Source organism: Ictalurus punctatus, chromosome 21 (assembly GCF_001660625.3).
Source record: "Ictalurus punctatus breed USDA103 chromosome 21, Coco_2.0, whole genome shotgun sequence".
NCBI classification, from domain to species: Eukaryota; Metazoa; Chordata; class Actinopteri; order Siluriformes; family Ictaluridae; genus Ictalurus; species Ictalurus punctatus.
The window spans coordinates 5,769,166-5,790,640 of NC_030436.2; the positions used below are offsets into that span (position 1 = coordinate 5,769,166).

Below are 21,475 nucleotides of genomic sequence, written 5' to 3' on the forward strand. Positions count from 1 at the left end.
TCTCTAATCACATCTGTCATATCTTTATAAAGAGGAGATCTCTCTGCCAGCCTTCTCATAGGAATTGGTTCTGATGATTTCACCTGTGTTGTTGAGCTTGTAAAGAGTGTAAAGCATGTAGAGTCATATCTTTATAAAGTGGAGGATTAAGTGTTGATGAGTTTTTGTTGTGTAGTTTAGGTTGTACAGATATTAAATGCATGTTTTCAAATTGAATCTGCTTACCTCTGTAATCTTTCTGCTGTTCTTCTTCTAGTGCTATAGATTATATAAATTGGTACCTCGGTCCCCAAACGGCACAGTTAGCTCTTGTCTAACCTTTTGAACTCATAATCTCCAGATGATGATGGCTACAGCCATAATTGGTCTTGCTCTCTGGGTGGAAATGATGACCTCCCACTATTATTCAGAGCAACACTAGACAAGCATTTGTTTGTTTTTGGAAATAATAATAGCTTCTAATATAATCCTAAGTAAATCATTAACTAAAACAGTATGCTTTTTCTCCTTATTCTGTAATTCTGTACATTTAAAAAAAAAAAAAAAAAAAAAAAAAAAATTAGTTTATTTATTGGGATTGAAGCTTTATACAGTGCCCTCCACTAATATTGGCACCCTTGGTAAATATGAGCAAAGAAGGCTGTGAAAAATTGTCTTTATTGTTTAACCTTTTGATATTTTCTTTTAAAAAAAAAAAATCACAAACATACTCTGCTGTCATGGATATCAAACAACTGCAAACAAAACAGGTTTATAAAATTAAAAAAATCGTTGATAAATATAGGTGTGCAATAATTATTGGCACCCTTATGAATTAATGAGAAAAAAATTTTCACCTGACCTGGACATTTTATTAGGATACATGGCTTCATGGACTATCAAATATCAACAGTTATTAAATGAAAACCTGACTGCCTCTGCCAGAAAAATGGGCCGTGGTTGGATCTTCCAGCATTACTGTGAGGTGAACTGAAGAGGACAGTCCACCAGCGTGGACCTCAAAATTTGAAGGATCTGGAGAGATTCTGTATGGAGGAACGGTCCCAGACCCCTTGCCATGTATTCTCCAACCTCATCAGGCATTATAGGAGAATACTCAGAGCTGTTATCTTGGCAAAGGGAGGTAGCACAAAGTATTGATTAAAAGGGTGCCAGTAATTGTTGCGCTATATTTAACAAAGATATACTGTATGTGTGTGTGTATATTTATTTATTTATTTATTTATTTATTATTTTGTGTGTTAAACCGGTGTTTTGTTTGCAATTGTTTAATATCCATAAGAGCAGAGTATTTTTTGTGACTTTTTTTAAACAAAAGATCAAAAGGTTAAACAGTAAAAACAATTTTTCAGAGCATTCTTTGCTTATATTTACCAACGGTGCCAATATTAGTGATAGGCACTGTAAATGAGACATCTTAAATAAGCCATTATAACGTATACAGGTTTGAGCAGTAATTATCAGCCATATTCAAATCATTTGCAATATGGTGCTATTTTGTTGTACTGTTGAAGCATTTTATGACTGCATTCAATTGTAAATACATGATATGGATATGATGATTGGAGGGGTAACAGGGCCAATGTGTAGACTTTCCAGATCACACCACATCTAAACCAACTTTTCATTTCTTTACTACATTCAGAAAATGTATCATATACATTATAAGACATATCTATATTAACAGATTCAACTTCAGTATTTTTTTTTTTTTTTACATGAAAATAAAATTGCGTTGAGCTTCAAAAGATTTGCAATGCTTGTCACGTTGTAAATGTGATGTACTTTTCAAGTTGACAGCCTGCACTTCATGCTGGTCTGAAACGAGGTCAGAAGAGATCACAGTGGCACTGATGCATGACGGCTCTTTCAGACTGAATCAGAGCTCTGTGCCTGATCCCCATTATGACTCTCACCTCCTGAGCTATGTTTGCTTTGGCTGTCTGTCTCTGACCAGGTATTCATCATCAATCTGCTCCGGGACAGCAAATACTACCACTTCCGCCCAGTGATGGACACTTACATCCAGAAACACTTTGCTGGAGCTCTGGCCTATAAGTAAGTGCATATACATTTGGGGGCAAAAATTTGCCTTGTATTTTAAAACAATAAATAAATAAATAAAATCTTTAAAAAATAAAAAAAAACACTCAAAAAAAAAACTTCAAACTTCTGAGTGTGTATATATATATATATATATATATATATATATATATATATATATATATATATATATATATATATATATATAATATGTGTGTGTGTGTGTATGTATGTATGTGTGTGTGTGTATAAGGATAATACTGTATTGTTAATTTTTTTGTTTGTTTTATTTGATTTATATATTAAATATCAGCATTCTATTAAATAATTGTCAGCTCATTTTGACCTCATAATCTTGTGCTTAAATCATTTAAATGATTAAAAATGTAATGAAATGGCATTAGGACAATTTTTATATACATTGTGTTATTTGTTACTTGATGACCTGGATTAAGTTAGAAAACAGAGAGAGTCTAGCAAAGATGTTTTGAAACTGGCATTCCAAAGCCTTTTCTTCATTAGAAAGAAAATGTTTAATATATGTGTTTTATGCTTCCAGAGAGCTTATCCGCTGCCTGAAATGGTATATGGACCGCTCAGCAGAGGTCGTCCGGCAGGACCACATTCAGGAAGCAATGAGGGTATTCTCTTGTATCCAGTCTAGCTCCAGAAATTGAAGCAATTAATCTTTCAACTCGTTTGTAATTTTGGGCACAGGACCACTTGTGTCATTTTAATTACGATCTTGTAATTGCAACCTGTCAGATTGTGTAGCGGGGTTGTTGAACATGCCTTGCTCATCAGATGCACTGCATTGTAATGCAAATAGAAGACAACAAGTAGTATGGCAAACAGTTGTCACCCTTCTTGGCACTCATGAGATTGGAACTGCTTAATAGATGAACTATATGTAATATTCATGGGGGCTGGCCAAGCTGTGATTCAGTTCAGAGGGTATTGCTATGAATATTTCATGGATCACTCACACTTTTAACCAAGTCTGTCTTCACAGCTACCATTTGCCTTAGAGGCCCTACAGAGAAAATGTCCATCCAAGATACAGTATGATGTAGCGCTTGAATGGCTCCTGGCTTTTTGTTTTTATTGCAATAAATATAATGTAGCTGTGATGTTTCGAGATGCCTGAAGCACTAGTAGTTTCTTTTAAAAACTTAGACATTTTTATAAAATGGATGATATTGGTGTTTATGATGTAAAATCTAAAGAATGTTCTCTATGATGGTCCTAAGATGACTGTAAATCCCTCTACTTCCAGGCACTGGAGTATTTGTTCAAGTTCATAGTCCAGTCGCGGATCCTGTACTCTCGGGCCACATGTGGCATGGAGGAGGAACAATTTCGCACCAGCATCCAGGAGCTCTTCCAGTCCATCCGCTTCGTGCTTAGCTTGGACAGCCGCAGCTCAGAGACACTCATTTTCACCCAGGTCAGACAAGCCCAAAAACATTCCAACCATGATGTATGATTAGAAAAGCAACAACAGAAATAGTCTCAGTTTTTTGTACACTTCACATCCCAATTCTGATTTACTGTAGGTTCTACAATTATGGTGTTACTAGAACACAAAAAAGATTCATTATTGAAGACTTTCTTTGGTCTGAAACATATAAGAAATGTATATTCATAGACAAGGCAAACAAATACTTCTTGTCTTAGAGGAGAGTTTTCCTTAGGGGTTCATATGGATGGTTAACAATACTAACTTTCAAAAAAGTGCTCTGCTTTCCCTATAGAAGTGGTTTTCCACAGCTTTCTACATAGAACCTAACCTTTAAGTTCTATGTCAATCATAGAGGGACAAACAAAAGAGGTTGGTGGAATATTTTTGAACATTAGGACCCTGTCTGTGGTTTTAATAGTTTTTTACCCTTTAGGAACCCTTGAAGACCTTTCAGACAATTTTCTTAAATGTACATGCATCTAGAGTCCAGTTATATATTCAAATATTTTTATATATAATATAAATTTGTATAACAAATGAATGTAACAAAAGAGAAGATTGTAAATTACTAAATTACTCTTGCAACCCCATATGTTAATCAAACGATGCTATGTCGGATCGCGACCCCAGGTTTGGGAACCTCTGCTAAATAAACATCTCCTCACCGAAAACTTCACCATATTAACAAATGAATTGTGATTACGTATAAATAAATGTATATAACGAGTACATTATTATAAACTGTGATTTGCCTTGCAGTCAAAAATTATGTTCAAACTGTTGTAACCAGAAAAAAAAAACACCTTATGGCCAATCAGATCATAAATTCAACAGTGCTATGGATATATAAGATCCTTGAATTCAATCAGTGGCTCATTTTATTGTAGGTTATATGGGTATAGTATGGTGTAAAAGTATACCTGAGCAAGCCACTGATCTCCCATCAATGTAGAGAAAATGAAGTCACCCCATCTACATCTATTTAGCCTCAGACTAATGAGATCTGACTTTCAGCATTCAATTAAATAATCTTTTCACATTTCAGTGGGTCTCCAGCTACTTTCCAGACCTTATTAACATTATCTTTTTTTGGAGTTTCTTGGTCACATCATTTGAAATAATATGCCATTGAACCACATATCATTTCTTTCTCAGCAGGGTAACTGTAACAATTATCTGCTACATGCATTATCACAAGATTTCATTTCCACCTAACAGACTATGTGAAAATATGGCTTTGTTATACAAGAGAGTAGAATTTTCCTTCATTAACTTGTAATCTCTACAATTTTTTTCTTTGTTTGGCCCTTTGACTGTGACCTCCTATTCCTCCCTTGGCTCCATTAACCCCTTGTTGAACAATTCAGGGCCCCCAGCTTCCTCTCGGACAAACCATCACAAATCAGGCCAGCTGTATGCAGCTCTTGAGCTGTAATGCTCCACGGCCAGCTCCTCTATCAGTAAGTACTTATGCCTCAATGTTTTGGCCCAGTAAAGTGAGACACACTGTCTTAAGTGCTGACTCACACTACAGCCAAGATGCCACCAAACATCCAGCATCTCCTGAATCATCCCCTTACCTCCCTCACCAACCTGATAAAAAATCCTAACAACCAACTGATTTACCAACACCAGCATCTTTCTTGCCCTTGAATCCTGTCAGAAATGGTTTGGATTGATTAACAGTGTGTTTTTTTTTTTTGAGTTCCTGTTTCGGTTGACATGTGTATATAAAAACCGCACTAGTAAAGCGAGGCACTCTTCCTTAAATCTTCACTTACCCTACAGCCAAGCTGCCACCAACCATTCAGCATCTCCTAAATCATCACCTCAACCCCCTCACCAACCAGACAAGAAATCCCAACAACCAACTGATTGACCAACACGAACAACTCCTTTGACCTGAACCTTATCAGAATTGGTTTGCTTTTATTATTTATGTGTGTTTTAAAAACTTCACAATCATCTCATATCTTGTGTGGTTCATTCACAAGGTATGTGGTTTCCTCCATGTCACTCTACTGCCCCGAATGGATCATTCCAGAGGTCTGTCGGCCAGGTTTGGAAGCAGAGTCTCCAGAAGTAGGAAATGCAGCAATAGCATTTTGATACTCCCTAGTTTGATAGAACCCTGTGATTTTCTGTGGGGTTTTTTGCGGGGGGGTGTTCTTTTTTGCAACTTTTCAGTTTGGGCCACATACAAGAGCCTAACAAATCATCTGAACTGAAAACTAAAGACTCCAAAATATTTTTTTAATCAAATAAATGTAAACTCTTAATCTGTTGCTGTTTCTTACTCTGTGGATTATGTTAGCTCCAATCCTTAGTCTGGCAATTCCTTCACATCTTGAGAAATCCAGAGAACAATTTGGTGCTCAAGAGGGTCAAAACAACACCAAAACACGTTAACAAACATCTTTTTGTCTTTTGATCTTTTCTTCCGCACCAGGCAGCCCTGCTTAATTCCTTCCCAGCCATCTTTGATGAGTTGCTGCAGATGTTCACAGTGCAGGAGGTGGCTGAGTTTGTGAGGGGAACCTTGGGGAGCATGCCCAGTACCGTGCACATAGGCCAGTCGATGGATGTGGTGAAGCTGCAGTCCATTGCTCGGACAGTAGATAGCAGGTTGTTCTCTTTTCCAGGTAGGACTTCAGCCATGTTTGAGATCAATTTGGTGCTGGATTCTCATTTTGAACCTACATATCAATTGTATATATCTAGACTCTTGATCTGTGAATGACTTTGTTTTTTCCTCCATGTTTCTCGTTGTCCTACTTTAGAGTCAAGAAGGATTCTCCTACCAGTGGTCTTGCACCACATCCATCTTCATCTTCGTCAGCAAAAAGAACTGCTCATCTGTTCAGGGATCTTGAGCAGCATCTTCTCCATCATCAAGGCCAGTTCGCTGGTAAAATGCACAGATTGAACCTATGCAAAAATGTCCTTCATGGATGCAGTTTGAATTTTGATAAACTTTGAAAAAATCCAAATTTGAATTTAACGTTGCATACTTTAAAGCTTTTGAGACATGCTTGTCTAAACTTTAGTTTAGACAAACTAAACTTGCCAAGTGTCTACCATTTTTCAACTTTAACAACTCCAAAACATTGAGGCATAAATAAGTCCTTTCAGTTCATTGAAAATATCAAAACTACTAGGTAACAACCTAACTCTGGTTGTAGTCATGCTTCCTTGACTGGATTTGTTTCTTTGTTTCTGTGTCTCTGTAGGAGACTTCAGTTCAGGAGGAGGTGGAGATGGTGGTGGAGAGCTTGTTGGATGTTCTTTTGCAGACCCTGCTCGCCATCATGAGCAAGTCGCAAGCTCAGGAGGCGGTAAGAGGCCAGCGCTGCCCACAGTGCACGGCCGAGATCACTGTTAGTAACTAACAAATCTGATTCTTCTTCTTCCACCAAATCATCCTTCCTCCATTTTTCCTCCCACAGTCTTCTCACACCCATCTCTGTACATACCAGAAACTTTGTGTTGTCTCCTACCCAACTTGCCTTCCCATCTTTTTTCTATTTGTGTCACATTTTCAGTATGTATTTCTTAATGACACACATTTTTTATTCCTTCACCATTACCCTTTCCCCCCCCCCCCCCTCCCCCTTCCTTTGTAAACTATAATGTCATGCTTTCTATCAGCATTGACATCTTATTGTTCTGTTAGTAAGATTTGGCTCTTAGAGTACATAAGACTCGTTTTGTATATGCGTTTTTATTGCATTTATATTACAGTAAACTAATATTCTTATAATACTGTGGTTTATTTCCACTTTCTGTTAGAGGTTTCAGTGTCAGTACATTCAGTGTCTACATTCTCCTCCACCAGTCTCTTCCATGTGATCACTCTGCCCCTAACAATTTCTATGTGTTTGATTGGCCAGTTGAAAGCCATTGGAACAAGGTGATTGGCTGACAACTGCTCTGGTGCTTTTTGATTGGCAGGGTGAATACGTGTCCTGCCTGCTGTCTCTCCTGCGTCAAATGACAGACATCCACTTTCAGCACCTCTTGGACAACTTCCAGAGCAAAGAGGAGATAAAGGTCAGTTGAAGAAACCGAGCAGGTTTCTTTAAGTGGGACCAAAAAAAAAAAAAAAAATCAATGAACCACTTCAGTTATACACTAACCATATGGCGAGATGACAGTTTATTGGTTACAGCAGTGTATCTACACTTAATGGAGGTTTATCAGTTACACCTACCATAAGCTCTGATGTAGCTTGGATATTGCTCTGCACAACATGTCAACACCACCCCACCACATCCAGAGAGGGTTTCAATGTTGGAAAAGTATTCAACTAGAAATGCCTTTGGAAAGCTAGGACTATCAACCATCCAAAGAACCCTTGCCGAACCTATTTTTCTAAGCATGTACCGATTAATTAGTTTCAAAACAGTGTGCCACAGTCATATTCAAACTGAAAAATATGATGCAGATCATTAGTTCAAGCTCATTAGGCTTATTGTAATGTATTTGCTTCTGTTTGCACTCTCCCTCTCTTTGTGTATCCATCTTTTCAGGAGTTTTTGCTGAAGATTTTCTGTGTTTTCCGCAACTTGATGAAGCTCAGCATTTTCCCCAGAGACTGGAATGTGATGCGGCTCCTGACCAGCAAGTGAGATGCCCCGCTCCCTCTTCTTCAGTATCTCCCATCCTGTCTCTCTTCCTCCATTCCTCCCTTTTCTCGTCTCGCACTGACTAATGGCATGCGATGCATTCTGAACTTGCCTGGTCCTATGGGAATTGGCATCATTGCATTAAACAGGATTGTGTTGGCGCCTGATGAAAAAATTTTATTTCTTTCTCAGCGAGAGCCTGTACATCATCTATCTTTTTCCAGAAGTAAAGTTTTGGGGCTAGAAATAGATCTAAAATGCATGCGCTATACTGCATGTTTACCTTACACGTGAGGCACATGTCTTCTTATCCAAGATTCTCACAGAAAAAGTATGCAAAACTGACTTTTAAAGCTGCATTTTGTAATGTTTAAAAGTGTTTCTATGACTATAATAATATTACAATTTCAAAGATTCTTTTGAAAAACTCTTGATTCTCAGTATTACTATGCAATAGATGTTGCAAGTTTCTTCAAATTAGACTTCTCTTTATAATTTTTTCTGGCCCAGAAATGAGCGCAGCTGAAACAAAAGCTGCTCAGCTCTGCACCAGGCATACTAAGGGAAAAGGGAAGGTTTTTCCTTTTTTCTTTGCAATTGCAATTCACCTTGTAAACAGTAGAGGGCTCAAAAAATTAATAATTGCTCCTTTAATGCATTTTCTTTTACACATCTTTTGCAGCATCATTGTAACCACAGTGCAGTATCTCTCTCCTGCTCTGCACAAGAACTTCACGGATGCTGACTTTGACTTTAAGGTGTGTGACTTTGATTAGGTGAACTTGAGCAGCACACAGCAGGCCAGGGATTACCCTCCACACATACACACACTCAGCAATGGTGACAGGCTGTCCACCCTGTATGCGACAGATGGCTCCATGAGGCAGAGAGAGTTACACAGAGCAAAGGCTAACTGAACTGAATAATTTAGCAAGGTTGTTTAATAGAGAAAAAGAAAGATCATCTAAATAGGGCTGTCGAATTTAGAATTACTGTTTGTTGTTTTAGTATGAAAGTCAAGTCTACATACATTTTAGACATACAAATTACTGGAGGATTTTGATTCTTATTATGTGGAATGGTGTTTGGGTTTAATTAGTAACCACAGTGCAAAAGTCAAATATTCCTTTAATCAGAGGCTTTCAGGCTCGGACCTGGAAGCTAACTACCTAATATCAGTGAACAAAACACCGGTCTGCGTTGTATCTTTCGAAAATATACTGTTATATAAATCCCTGAAATTATGGCAATGTAAACAGAAACTCAGATACTGAAATCCCACTTGTGCTACCTGTGACAAAAAAAAAACAAGCTAATATAAAAACGGCTAACTAGCAGGATAGCTGTCTTTGCTAATCTTAGTGATGGGTGTGGTATATTTGATAGGTTTGGCTAGTGTTAATTAATTCACTAAGAATATGACAATACAAATCGACACTGAGATATTCAAACCAGCGTTTATGTTTACCTGTTTACCAAATGTTGGGTATTTAACTTGGACAGCTAGCTCAGTAAGCTCAGTAACACTAATCATATTAGGCTACTTGGAATACAATGACACAATGACACAGTGATGTTTACAAATTACATAACGTTAATAGACCCTGCCATTTAAAGTGAGGGTAAAAGTGTGTAAATATTTATGTTCAAGGGGGGGGGGTGGGGGGGGGGACACGGACACCTCCATGTTAGTTTTTTTGTTAGCAACAAGCTAGCCAGCTAACTGTGATGAGTGATGTATATTTACTGCCTTAAAAACAGTAAACTGTATAGTTAGTGTTATAGATTTAACAAGCTAATACGTGTGTATGTTGATGGATCTAAATCAAATACTTGAATATACAGTATTTAAAGGTAAGGTGCTACTTTGTTTACTGTTCCTTCTGTGAGCAGCCATGTTGATTTGACGTCACTTGCTTAAGGATTGAGTAGACCGCCCTGAGTTCCCAGTAGGAATTTATAGTTGAGGGGATGGGTTTTTTGTTGTTGTTTTGTTGTTTTTATGTTTTTTTCCTAGTCAGACATCAGAAATGACGAGTTAAGACCATTAGTTGAGTCTAGCATTAGTCATTACATGGGCTATTAAATATTATTTTACATAGACTAATTTAAGTTTAAGTTTAAAATGACATTTTAGTGCCAATTGAAGTAATAAAATCAATAAATATTACTTAATACTGTTAAAAAAAAAAAAAATCAAGCATAATTTGTGTTTAATTACTCTGTCAACACTCCAACATTGGCTAACAATAACATGCATATAAAAAATTATTCGGCTACATATTGCAAACAAGTTGACCTTTATTTTTCATTAATTTTGCAAGAGGGCGAGTCAGATTAAAATATATATATATATATATAGTACTATAGTGTGTGTGTGTGTATATATGTATATATATATATATATATATATATATATATATATATATATATATATATATATATATATATATATATATATAGAGAGAGAGAGAGAGAGAGTTTTTTTTTTATTGTTTATTGCACCAAAATCTATCCTTTTTCTAAATAATATCCATTACATTTAGTGCAGTAATTACTGAGTGTTCAGATTCCTCTAAAATCTATTAAATTCTCATTTGTCATACTTTTAAGGCTTTCATTTGACTCACCATCACATAGTTAGCTTATGTTATAGACAGATTTAAATGTATTTATGCAGTAGCTTGGCCAAATATGCACACACATCTCCTCTTACCCCAAATCTAAATGAATTGATTTATTTAGTTTAGTCTAAGTTTGCATTTTTAGATTTGCTCTGGAGCTGCGAGACTAACATTGCTAGCAGTGAAGAGAAGCTTATAGCCAAACAGCTTGGCACAATATAACTTGTGCAATATTTATATAATAGATCTTTTTTTTTTTCTTGTAATCTTTCTCCTCACAAACAATTATGATTAGCTTTTGGGCTAAAACCAGATTGGTTGGCATTGGGTCTATTGAGTATGTGTATTGATGATATGGATCCTTCTTTACTTTAGGTTTGGAACTCGTACTTCAGTCTTGCAGTACTGTACATCAACCAGCCCAGTCTGCAGCTCGAGATCTTAACCCCATCCAAGAGGAAGAAGATTCTAGACAAGTAAGACTCAAGGCCTGATGTACTGTATACTTAGCTCTTTGCTTGTTGCCAAGTCTCAGCAAAATATCAAGTCCAACTGCATGTCAAAAGCCACACAAAAAGTCCACTCCAATTATTACAATATATCCTGCAACAGAATTAGTTCTGTACATCATACATACATACACTGTTTGTGCTTATGGGTTCCATTTGTTTGCCATAACCAATTATTTGCTTTGACTGAGTCAGACTATATTTACACTAGCCCAAAAACCCCAATACACATGGACCTGCTTTGTTCCAAAACTCACCCAATTTAACATAAAAATGGCAAACTCTGCAAGGACTATGGCAAAAATGGCTTGGGAAATGGGTAGTGTGACTAATTGCATACTCTGTTTATTGTACTAAACATTGGACAATTACTGATGGGTAGTTTTTTTTTCCATCATAAATCCAGATACAAAACCACATCATGCTAATTGGACTACTTTTCCATCCATCCATCCATTTTCCATACCGCATATCCATTGGGGGAGCCTGGAGCCTATTCCAAGGATCTCTGGGTTCAAGGGGGGGACACTCTGGACGGTTTGCCAACCTATCTCAGCGCACACTCACACACTACAGACAATTCTGGAAATGCCAATCAGCCTACAGCACATGTCTTTGGACAGGGGGAGGAAACTGGAGTACCCAGGGGAAATCCCCGAAGCACAGGGAGAACGTGCAAACTCTGCACACACCGGACGGAGGCGGGATTCGAACTCCCAAACCCGGAGGTGCTTGGCAAACCACTGTGAGACCCTGTTGAAAGAACCATTCACGGAAACTGCTTTGCATAGCACATCCTGACCACCTCAATTTCCTTAACAATTTTTTTTTAAATTCAGCACACTTTTGTGATCTTGCAAATTTATAAAAATAAAAACAAAGTTTAGCTGAACACATGGGGTCCAAATGTCTGAGAGTGCTAGTGAAAATGCTTCTATTTTGCATTCTTTTCTTATTTAATACAACAATTTTCATTACAAATTATATTGCTGTGAAAAGTACAATCTTTGCATGAAATATTTGCATGAATTTCAGAGTTTTGTAGTATTTTGTACGTTCCTTTTTTGTTTTAATGACACTGTGCACTCGAGCTGGTAGAGACTCCACAAGTTTGAGCAAAATCTTATGATTCATTTTAGATCAGCTTCACCAGCTGATCAGGTCGTCAGCTGATCAGGTCGTCTGAACACATGCCTCAATAGAAACATGAGACATGAGGAAAATCTGACCTTTTGTACAAAGCAGTTAACGAGGTCACTATCACGCATTTGCTTAGTCTCAGACTTTTGGACCCGGGCGGCTGTGGCTCAGTTGGTAGAGAGGGTTGTCCACTAATCGTAGGGTTGGCGGTTCGATTCCTGGCCCACATGACTCCACATACCGAAGTGTCCTTGGGAAAGACACTGAACCCCAAGTTGCGCCCGATGGCAAGTTAGCATCTTGCATGGCAGCTCTGCTACCATTGGTGTGTGTGTGTGAATGGGTGAATGAGACACAGTGTAAAGCATTTTGGATAAAAGCACTACATAAGTACACCATTTACCATTTACCTCATGATGTATATACAAAGTAAAAATCCGTCTTTCCATTCAAACCAATCCATATCCATGGGCGCACGGTGGCTTAGTGGTTAGCACGTTCGCCTAACACCTCCAGGGTCGGGCCACAGATTCCCACCGTGGCCCTGTGTGTGTAGAGTTTGCATGTTCTCCCCGTGCTGCGGGGGTTTCCTCCGGGTACTCCGGTTTCCTCCCCCAGTCCAAAGACATGCATGCTAGGCGGATTGGCGTGTTCAAAGTGTCCGTAGTGTGTGAATGTGGGTGCACGGAAGGAGCCTCCCCTGGCGCACCCTAGGCAACGTTCAGTATCATTCTGCTGAGCGGCTAATCCTTCCACCACAATGGTTCCACTATGAAGTGGAACCTTGACACGAAAAGAAGAAGGTTCAAACCAATTAGTAGGCAAATAGCATATCGGCCATATCTGTGCCTTCCACACTGTTTACTTATTATGACTAGAATCTTTATTTAATAAGAAGTACATTCATTACCACATTATTGCAATTATTGATCCAATGCAATACAAGCATATAACTGAGCTGAGGAAAAATCAAACATGTTTGAAAGTACTGGAAGAACATTGATCAGTCTAGAGGCACATCTGAAGGCATAAGAACAACTTGTTTACCATCTTACACCCGCAGATTATCCATGTCAGTAATCAGTTCTGGTCGAGCTGCTGGAAAGCGCAAACTGGGATCAAATCAGGCTAAAGATCCTACGGTATACACCCAGCATAAGTCTGATGTGCTGCCAGCTCATGTCATACTTAAGCAGCTACCAAGGACTTGATGTGTACGTTCAAAGCCTTTGGCATCACAGCATTTAGATCAGTTTTTTTTCTTTCTCTTTTTGAGAGGTCGGTCGGGATGGCGGTAGCTCTTTCGGCACTTTCTCTGCACCCTTCCAAAATTTTGCCGTGTTACTTTAATGACTCAAGAGACCCCACGGCTTTCAGACCCCCGGCAGGATGTCACTGCATGTTTGCTGCCTTTCTGAACAACTCAGTAAAGAACTCTCACTATAAATAAAGCACAAACAATTTTCAATTGAAGGAGAGGAATGATGTGTCATACTGGTGCCAGCTTTCCGAGTCAGTCTGTTAATGAGCAATAGACAACAGCGCAGAAGTGACATTTTCAAAGATGAGCAAGGACTGATCGTGCACAGTGTCAGCATAATAAATAAATCAGACGAAACATTTACTATTCCTCGTCTTTGTCATCCTCATCAGCTAGATCTACTGAGTCGGCTCATCTCGAGCACAGCATGAAGGATTTATAACCTGCTAGCATGAAACATTTAACATGCTTATACATTCTTAAGTGCACGCATACTGAAACAGGTACAGTATATGCATTTACTGCGGCTTCTGTTTACTTTGCATTTCATACAGCCGTGGTTTGGGTGGACAGATCACTTAATGTGTGTTTGTGATGCCTTGCTTAAGATGTGTGATTAATGAGTGTGAATATGAATGGCTTAGTGCTTAACAGTGTGTCTGAAATTAAAGTACTTCTTTCCCGTTAAGTAAGTTTCAGTGCGTTTTGATTAATTGCTCGTTCTTGAAGAGGTTTTGTGTGTGTGTGTGTCCTTGCAGAAGGCATCTTAATCATCATGTTTGCCTTCCCAAAGCCAAGCACACTCTCACATTAGATCTCGGATTAGCCTTGCTTTCAAACAGAACAACAGACTCTGTCAGGCAGTGTCCTCATATTTCCTCTCCTTGTTTTTGCCCTTCGCTTATTAAATCTTATAGCCACAAATCTGTTATAGTATAACATATATATTTTAGAAACTGTTCTCTATTAGAAGGGCATTTTAGGTTTCATCCATCCATCCATTTTCCCTACTGCTTATCCTATACAGGGTCGTAGGGGGGTGGGGGGGACCTGGAACCTATGGAACTTGGAACACAAGGTAGGAGACACCTTGGATGGGGTGCCAACCAATCTCAGGGCACAATCGCGCGCACACATTCACACACCCATTCACACCCTATAGACAGTTTGGAAGGGCTGATCAGCCTTTGGGGGAGGGGGAACGGGGTACCCCGAGGAAACCCCCAAAGCTCATGGAGAACAGGCAAGCTCCGTGCACACAGGCCAGAGGTGGGATTTGACCCCCCAACCCCAGAGATGCGAGGTAAACGTGCTAACCACAATAAAAACAGAATGCAATGATTTTCAAATCTCATAAACCCATATCTTATTCACAACAGAACATAGAAAACATATCAAACGTTTAAACTGAGGAAATGTACTGTTTTAAGAAAAATATAAGGTCATTTTGAATTTGATGGCAATAAAAGGTGTGTTACTAAAAAGAAACAGCAGGATGAACATTTTGCAGATAATTAGGTTAATTGGCAGCAGGTCAGTAACATGATTGAGTATAAAAAAAAAAAGCAGATTAGCTCATACCGAAATGGGCATAGCAGTTATTTCAGTAGCAGCCAGGTAAAGTGTATAATAGTGACAAGAAATTAAATACTATATTTTTATAAGTACTGTAGAAGCAAAAATGCAATAGTCAATGCAGCAATGTGCAAATATTGCAATGGGAGTGGGATGATGTTCAATTCAGAGTGTGTGTGTGTCAGTCAGTCAGTCAGTCAGTCCAGTCTCTGAGTATTGAGGAGTCTGATGGCTTGGGGGAAGAAGCTGTTACACAGTCTGGCTGTGAGGGCCCGGACGCTTCAGTACCTATTTCCAGACGGCAGGAGGGTGAAGAGTGTGTGTGAGGAGTGTGTGGGGTCATCCACAATGCTGGTACCTTTGCGGATGCAGCTTGTGGTGTAAATGTCTATGATGAAGGGAAGAGCGACCACAGTGATCTTCTCAGCTGTCCTCACTATCCGCTGCAGGGCCTTGCGATCCGATAAGGTGCAATTTCCGAACCAGACAGTGATGCAGCTGCTGAGGATGCTCTGAATAGTTCCTGTGTAGAATGTGGTGAGGATGAGGGGTGGGAGATGGGCTTTCTTCAGCCTTCGCAGAATGTAGAAACTGTTTATTATTAGTGCGTCTTTCTATGTTCGATAAGGAGGATCAGTGTAAATTATGAAAGCAATCCAGCACCATCCAATGACTTTTGTGTACACATCTGCAAATGGCAAATTATACAAAGCATGTTTGATTTAGTTTATTTATTATTATTATGTAATACGTTAACTAATTTACATTTGCTAACATGTACAGGGTTAGGGTTGGTGGTCGTTATTCACGCATGAATTCATTAGAATCACATCGTAGTTATGGTTAGCGCTTCATTAGTTTGTGATTAGTACATGGCTTAATTCATTATTAGGTTACATTTAGGTAAGTATTAATTCAGGTATTAGTGCCAGGATTATTCATGTACTCTTATTGTAACGTGTTAGCGTTTATAACAGCTATAAACAGTTGTTTTCTCACCAGCCTCTTGTGTCTTTCTTGGAGTTAATAAGACAAAAAAAAAAAACGCAGCTTTTTATGTTTCTGAGAAACCGGAACGTTCTCTGTCCTGAACACTTTCCCTTGACAGAAAACGCAAACTTGCAGCTTTATTTCTGACGGTTACACTAGAGACTCATTTCAAAAATGCGAAATAATATCAATAATTACTTAACTTTTTAAAATATGTTTATGTGGTGCACCCATGCAGGTCCCACTGATTTATTTTTTTTCTAGAGAAAAGATAACATATTTTACCTTGCAGCCAGTACTACGGTTAGAGCCACTGTTATAGAAAATGAACACTTTCTGACCAATCAGAATCAAGAATTCAACAATAATGCGTAATTGGTTTTAAGACGTAAGGCGTGTATGCTCACCTTTGTGTTTGTTCACCTCTGTACTGTCTCACTAATGACTATTCTCTTTTAGGGATAATGAAGTTTAATATCACCTTTCCAACCTCTTTATTCCTTCTTCTTTTTCTTCTTCTTTTTGTTTTTGCAGGTATGGTGATATGAGAGTCATGATGGCCTATGAGCTATTCAGCATGTGGCAAAACCTTGGTGAGTGTCAGCTTATCGTTTTACTGTCTTTCGCTGTCCTGCCTCGTTTTGCTCTAGCTCTCCTTCTCACTCTCTCAGCCTCAACACACACGCATGGTGCTATTTGGAAAAGCAATGCTGACCTCTATAGATGAAAGTAAAAATACCCATGGCAGGTCTTTATGGCTTCATGTTCATAAATAATCATATCGTAATTCGATTTCACAGCCTAGTTTGCTTGACTGAGCATCCAATCCAGATACGGTCTTCAGTTTCGGAATAAACGGAACATTTACTAATCGATTTACAACAAATACATAAAAATGAACAAGTTTGAACACTGTATATACGTAGCAGGTGCTGTGACTTTTTAAGTATATTTTTAGATTAGCCTAATTATAATATGCTATTTGTTATGGCACTTAGGGTAGTCATGCTCCTAAAACAGGACAAAAACTAAAGTTTACAACACCAATATTTTAGATTCAGTACAAACATGTAAAATACATATGCCTATTATGTTAATGTTACAAAATGATACACACGTACATTACACACGTGTGTGTGTGTGTATGTATGTATGTATGTATATATGTATGTATATATATATATGTATGTGTATATATATATATATATATATATATATATATATATATACATATATACATACATACACACACACACACACACACACACACACACACACACACACACACACACACACATATATGTATATGTAATGTTCACGTTGCTCATAAACCCTCCTATTGTAGTTCAAGTCATGTTATTATAATTGACTTTGCATTGTTTTTCTTATAAATTTTTTGTTTATTTTTCCTCCAGGTGAAAATAAGATCCACTTTATCCCAGGAATGATTGGACCCTTCCTGGGCGTGACCCTGGTGCCTCAGAGTGAGGTCAGGAACATCATGATCCCCATCTTCCACGACATGATGGACTGGGAACAGCGCAAGAACGGCAACTTCAAACAGGCGAGACCTCTATAGCAGCTTTGTGAAGCAAAATGTGTCGATCATCTACAGGTTTTCCTGCAACTGAATGAAGATATCAGACCGTACAGACCTTAAACTCTCTCCTGTGTGTGTTTCCAGGTGGAGGCAGAGCTCATAGATAAGCTGGACAGTCTAGTGTCTGAGGGTAAAGGAGACGAGAACTACAGAGAGCTTTTTGGGTTGCTGTGAGTTCGCACACCCGCGCATACACATACAGAGAGAGAGAGGGAGATCAAACATTCTTCTTTTGCTGTAAAGTGTATTTTGATGTAACATAAAAGCAAGAGACAACTTCAGAATGGAAAATAAAAAGACTAATATGATGATATATGAATGAAAAGACAGCAACCGCTGAAATAAACATCTAATGTAACTAACATGCTGAAAATCTTCCTGCGTAACACTCCTAGTCGTCGTCATCACTGCAAATTTGGTTTCATTTATCAATATGGCTTCCACTTGTATTGCTTTTGCAGCTTATAAAATAGCACTTCACCCAGCACATCCTATTATTTTGCATGAATTTTTTTATATCACGAACAAACAGTAAATTGTGCGCACAAATGAATGAATCCACGAAATGCTAATTCGAAGTCGTAATGTATGCGTGGGATCTAATAGATTTCAGCATGCTTTTAATTCACTATTTGGAGTTGTTTCGTTTCATTCAATGTGCTTTCCTGGATAGAAAGCATGTTCATAGTATGAAGGATAAGCTGACCAGGCATTCCATAAAAACCTTTTTGTGGAATTTAAAGTGGCGATACTATTAATTATTGAATGTCATATTTATGTACTTATGTAGCCCTTAACTAGCATTTTGTTTTTGTTTTGTTTTTGTATTTAAGCGTATTTATTCCCGAAAACATACATTTCAGTATGACGTATTGTGCTTACATCAAACTGTGAGACAGTGAAGAACACATACCGTAACTGAGCCAACATAACTGTTTTACTCAAACTCATCCCTGACTGCTTAACTCTCACACTACTTCTGAATAGCACTTAGATAAAAGTTTTCAAGCTACATTCGTCTTAATGACTTCAAATTAAGAATCACTGAAAATGTGATTAATACCGTCGGACGCTGTCAATGTTTTGGCACATAAAACACATTTATAACTGTGTCACTTTATTTCCCCTTACCCTATGTGTGTGGTACTGTTGTAATTTTATATCTTACAAATGTGCATATCCTCAAGAGACTTCCTTGTTAAATAAAGCTTAATATTTTTCTCTAGTTTCGGTATGTGTGAGTTTTGAATACATATGTTAGAATAATTTCAGTATTAAATCCTCAACTTGGAATGTGTCCGATCCAATATAATGTTGGAAACAACACAGTTTAATGTTGTGCATGTTTATCAAGTTTATTTAGTAAGCATGGACAGAGAATTAGGGTTAAAGGAGAGTTATAGGAGACTGCTTTGCTGCTAACATGTTTTCTGTAGCATTAAATTAAATTAACAACCTCATTGTGTTTGCTTTGTGCTGCGGGACTGTAGTACTCAGCTTTTTGGGCCCTATCCCAGGTAAGATAACACTAGCCACTTTAGTTCTACGCCAACTAATACCAACCGTTTTATGTGCTACACTGAGCTGCTCTTTCAGAAAAGTGCCATTATTTTCACCTCTGGTGTAACATCGAGAAGTCTGACATTGCTTTTTATTGTTGATGTCTAGTCTGTTGGAAAAAATCGAGCAGGAGACGTGGCGTGAGACAGGCATCTCTTTCGTCACCTCTGTCACTCGCCTTATGGAGAGGCTACTGGATTACAGGTGGGATTTATAGTGCCAGTACCAAATACATCACTGCTACATACCATGAATACAACATTGGTAGGTGATTATAACGTAGGTATGGTCGAAACTTTAATCACAGTTCTAATTCAGTGCTCGTCACGCTGGGGGTCGTGTTTCTACAGTGTTTACATTCCACTATTCCGGTGCACGTATTCGCTACACAGTCAAAATATTTCAAAGAATGCTGTGTTCACAAGTTCTAACGCAGTGTTGACATTTGGCAGAAAACTCCCTGCTGGAAAAAAAAAAAACAATGTCACCAGTACAGAAATTCTAATGGTTTCCATTACAAACACAATTACAAACCATCAGCTAAACATAAAAACTATTACTATTACCATTATTGGTCCTTAATGCTATCCACTAGACCTAACATGCCACCAACAGAAGGAAGTAAATTACCAGTAAAGACCCACACATAGTTTCAATTAAAACCAATACAATTCCCACTATAACTATTAAAACCATTACAGTTTCTATGAGGGTTTCTGTTGGAGTTTTTTTCAGCAGGGTTTGGTTTGTGCAATTTTTTTGTTGTATGGAATATTTTATTTGTTAATTTACACAACACGCATCATGCAAATATTGATATTCCCCACAGTTTTTCTCATTTCTCGGCCTTTACATTGTCCATGTAAAAGATAAGATATGCTAGTTCACTCAATCATTATTCTGTTATTAGCTACCTTCAATGCAGCTGTAACTTTGTGTTGCCTAGCAATGGTGTGCTCACAATTTTACCTACTTGGAAAAAGTATTAAAGTGTATGTATGCCTTACATTTTGAAAGAATGAATTTACAACTCATCCTCATGCTCTGTTTGTGCTTGGAGATTCGGAACTTTAAAAATATTCTAAACCTATTCAAACCAGATCAAAATGTTGTCATCTTTACCAAGTTTACGAGAAGATTGTGTACTATACTGCCTCGTTTCTCAGCTCATAGTTGTAATGTTATAACACAAAGTTGATGTGCATTTAGAGCAGATCCCAACAGACATTTAATTGTTCATTTCAGCTAGTTTGTGGGTGCTGTCTATAATACTCAGTTGCCTAGCAACAGCAGTCTGTCAACTTTAACCATTTGAATGGATGGTGTATCCTGTTTTCATATTCCCAGGTTGAGAGAACGAAATTCAGAATTCAGTTTGAATTTGCTAGTAGTTAAATAAAATTTGCTAAATAAGATTGGCAGATTTGATCGTTTATGAGTAATCAAGGGCGCACGGTTAGCACGTTCGCATCACGCCTCCAGGGTTGGGGGTTGGGGTTCCACCACGGCCCTGTGTGTGCAGAGTTTGCATGTTTTTTTTTTGCTCCGGGGGTTTCCTCCGGGTACTCCGTATGGAGTATGGTAGGCTGATTGGCATGTCCATAGTGTATGAAAGGGTGTGTGAATGTGTACGTGAGCCCTGCAATGGATTGGCTCTCCAGGGTGTACCCTGCTTTGTGCACAATACTCCCTGGGATCGGCTCCAGGTTCACCGTAACCCAGTAGGATAAACGGTATAGAAGATGGATGGATGTATGGATGGAAGAGTAATAAAAATATGCACTCCAGTCGAAAAATCCACATATCAGAAAATAATGGGTTTTGGAACAAACTCTGTTTTCTGTTTTTGCATTCTTGCATCATTCAATGATGCCGTCTCCAACATTTTCCAAAAATGTATATGTACAATCATACAGAGTTGCATGTCTTTCTGAATGTATTACAAAAAGTCATAGATTTGTTTATCCAGTCCTGGTTTATGTGGACAGGGATTGCATGAAGGGAGATGAGACGGAGAACAAGAAGATTGGCTGCACTGTCAACTTGCTAGTGAGTTTATATTCTGCCAACCCCTTTCACTTACAGT

General features: G+C 38.2%; 1 protein-coding gene across 1 annotated transcript in view; it reads left to right on the plus strand.

Moving 5' to 3' along the window:
- The window catches only part of dock3 (dedicator of cytokinesis 3), a 233,896-nt gene that overhangs the window by 191,398 nt on the left and 21,023 nt on the right, over positions 1–21,475 (plus strand). Inside the window, exons 21-36 of the mRNA XM_017450749.3 lie at positions 1,958–2,058; positions 2,603–2,684; positions 3,320–3,490; positions 5,955–6,147; positions 6,286–6,413; positions 6,736–6,882; positions 7,457–7,555; positions 8,035–8,129; positions 8,813–8,888; positions 11,130–11,230; positions 16,764–16,822; positions 17,645–17,793; positions 17,914–17,999; positions 19,320–19,346; positions 19,498–19,593; positions 21,378–21,438. Of these exons, the coding sequence (XP_017306238.1) occupies positions 1,958–2,058; positions 2,603–2,684; positions 3,320–3,490; positions 5,955–6,147; positions 6,286–6,413; positions 6,736–6,882; positions 7,457–7,555; positions 8,035–8,129; positions 8,813–8,888; positions 11,130–11,230; positions 16,764–16,822; positions 17,645–17,793; positions 17,914–17,999; positions 19,320–19,346; positions 19,498–19,593; positions 21,378–21,438 (1,671 nt within the window). The remainder of the gene's footprint in view (positions 1–1,957; positions 2,059–2,602; positions 2,685–3,319; positions 3,491–5,954; positions 6,148–6,285; positions 6,414–6,735; positions 6,883–7,456; positions 7,556–8,034; positions 8,130–8,812; positions 8,889–11,129; positions 11,231–16,763; positions 16,823–17,644; positions 17,794–17,913; positions 18,000–19,319; positions 19,347–19,497; positions 19,594–21,377; positions 21,439–21,475) is intronic.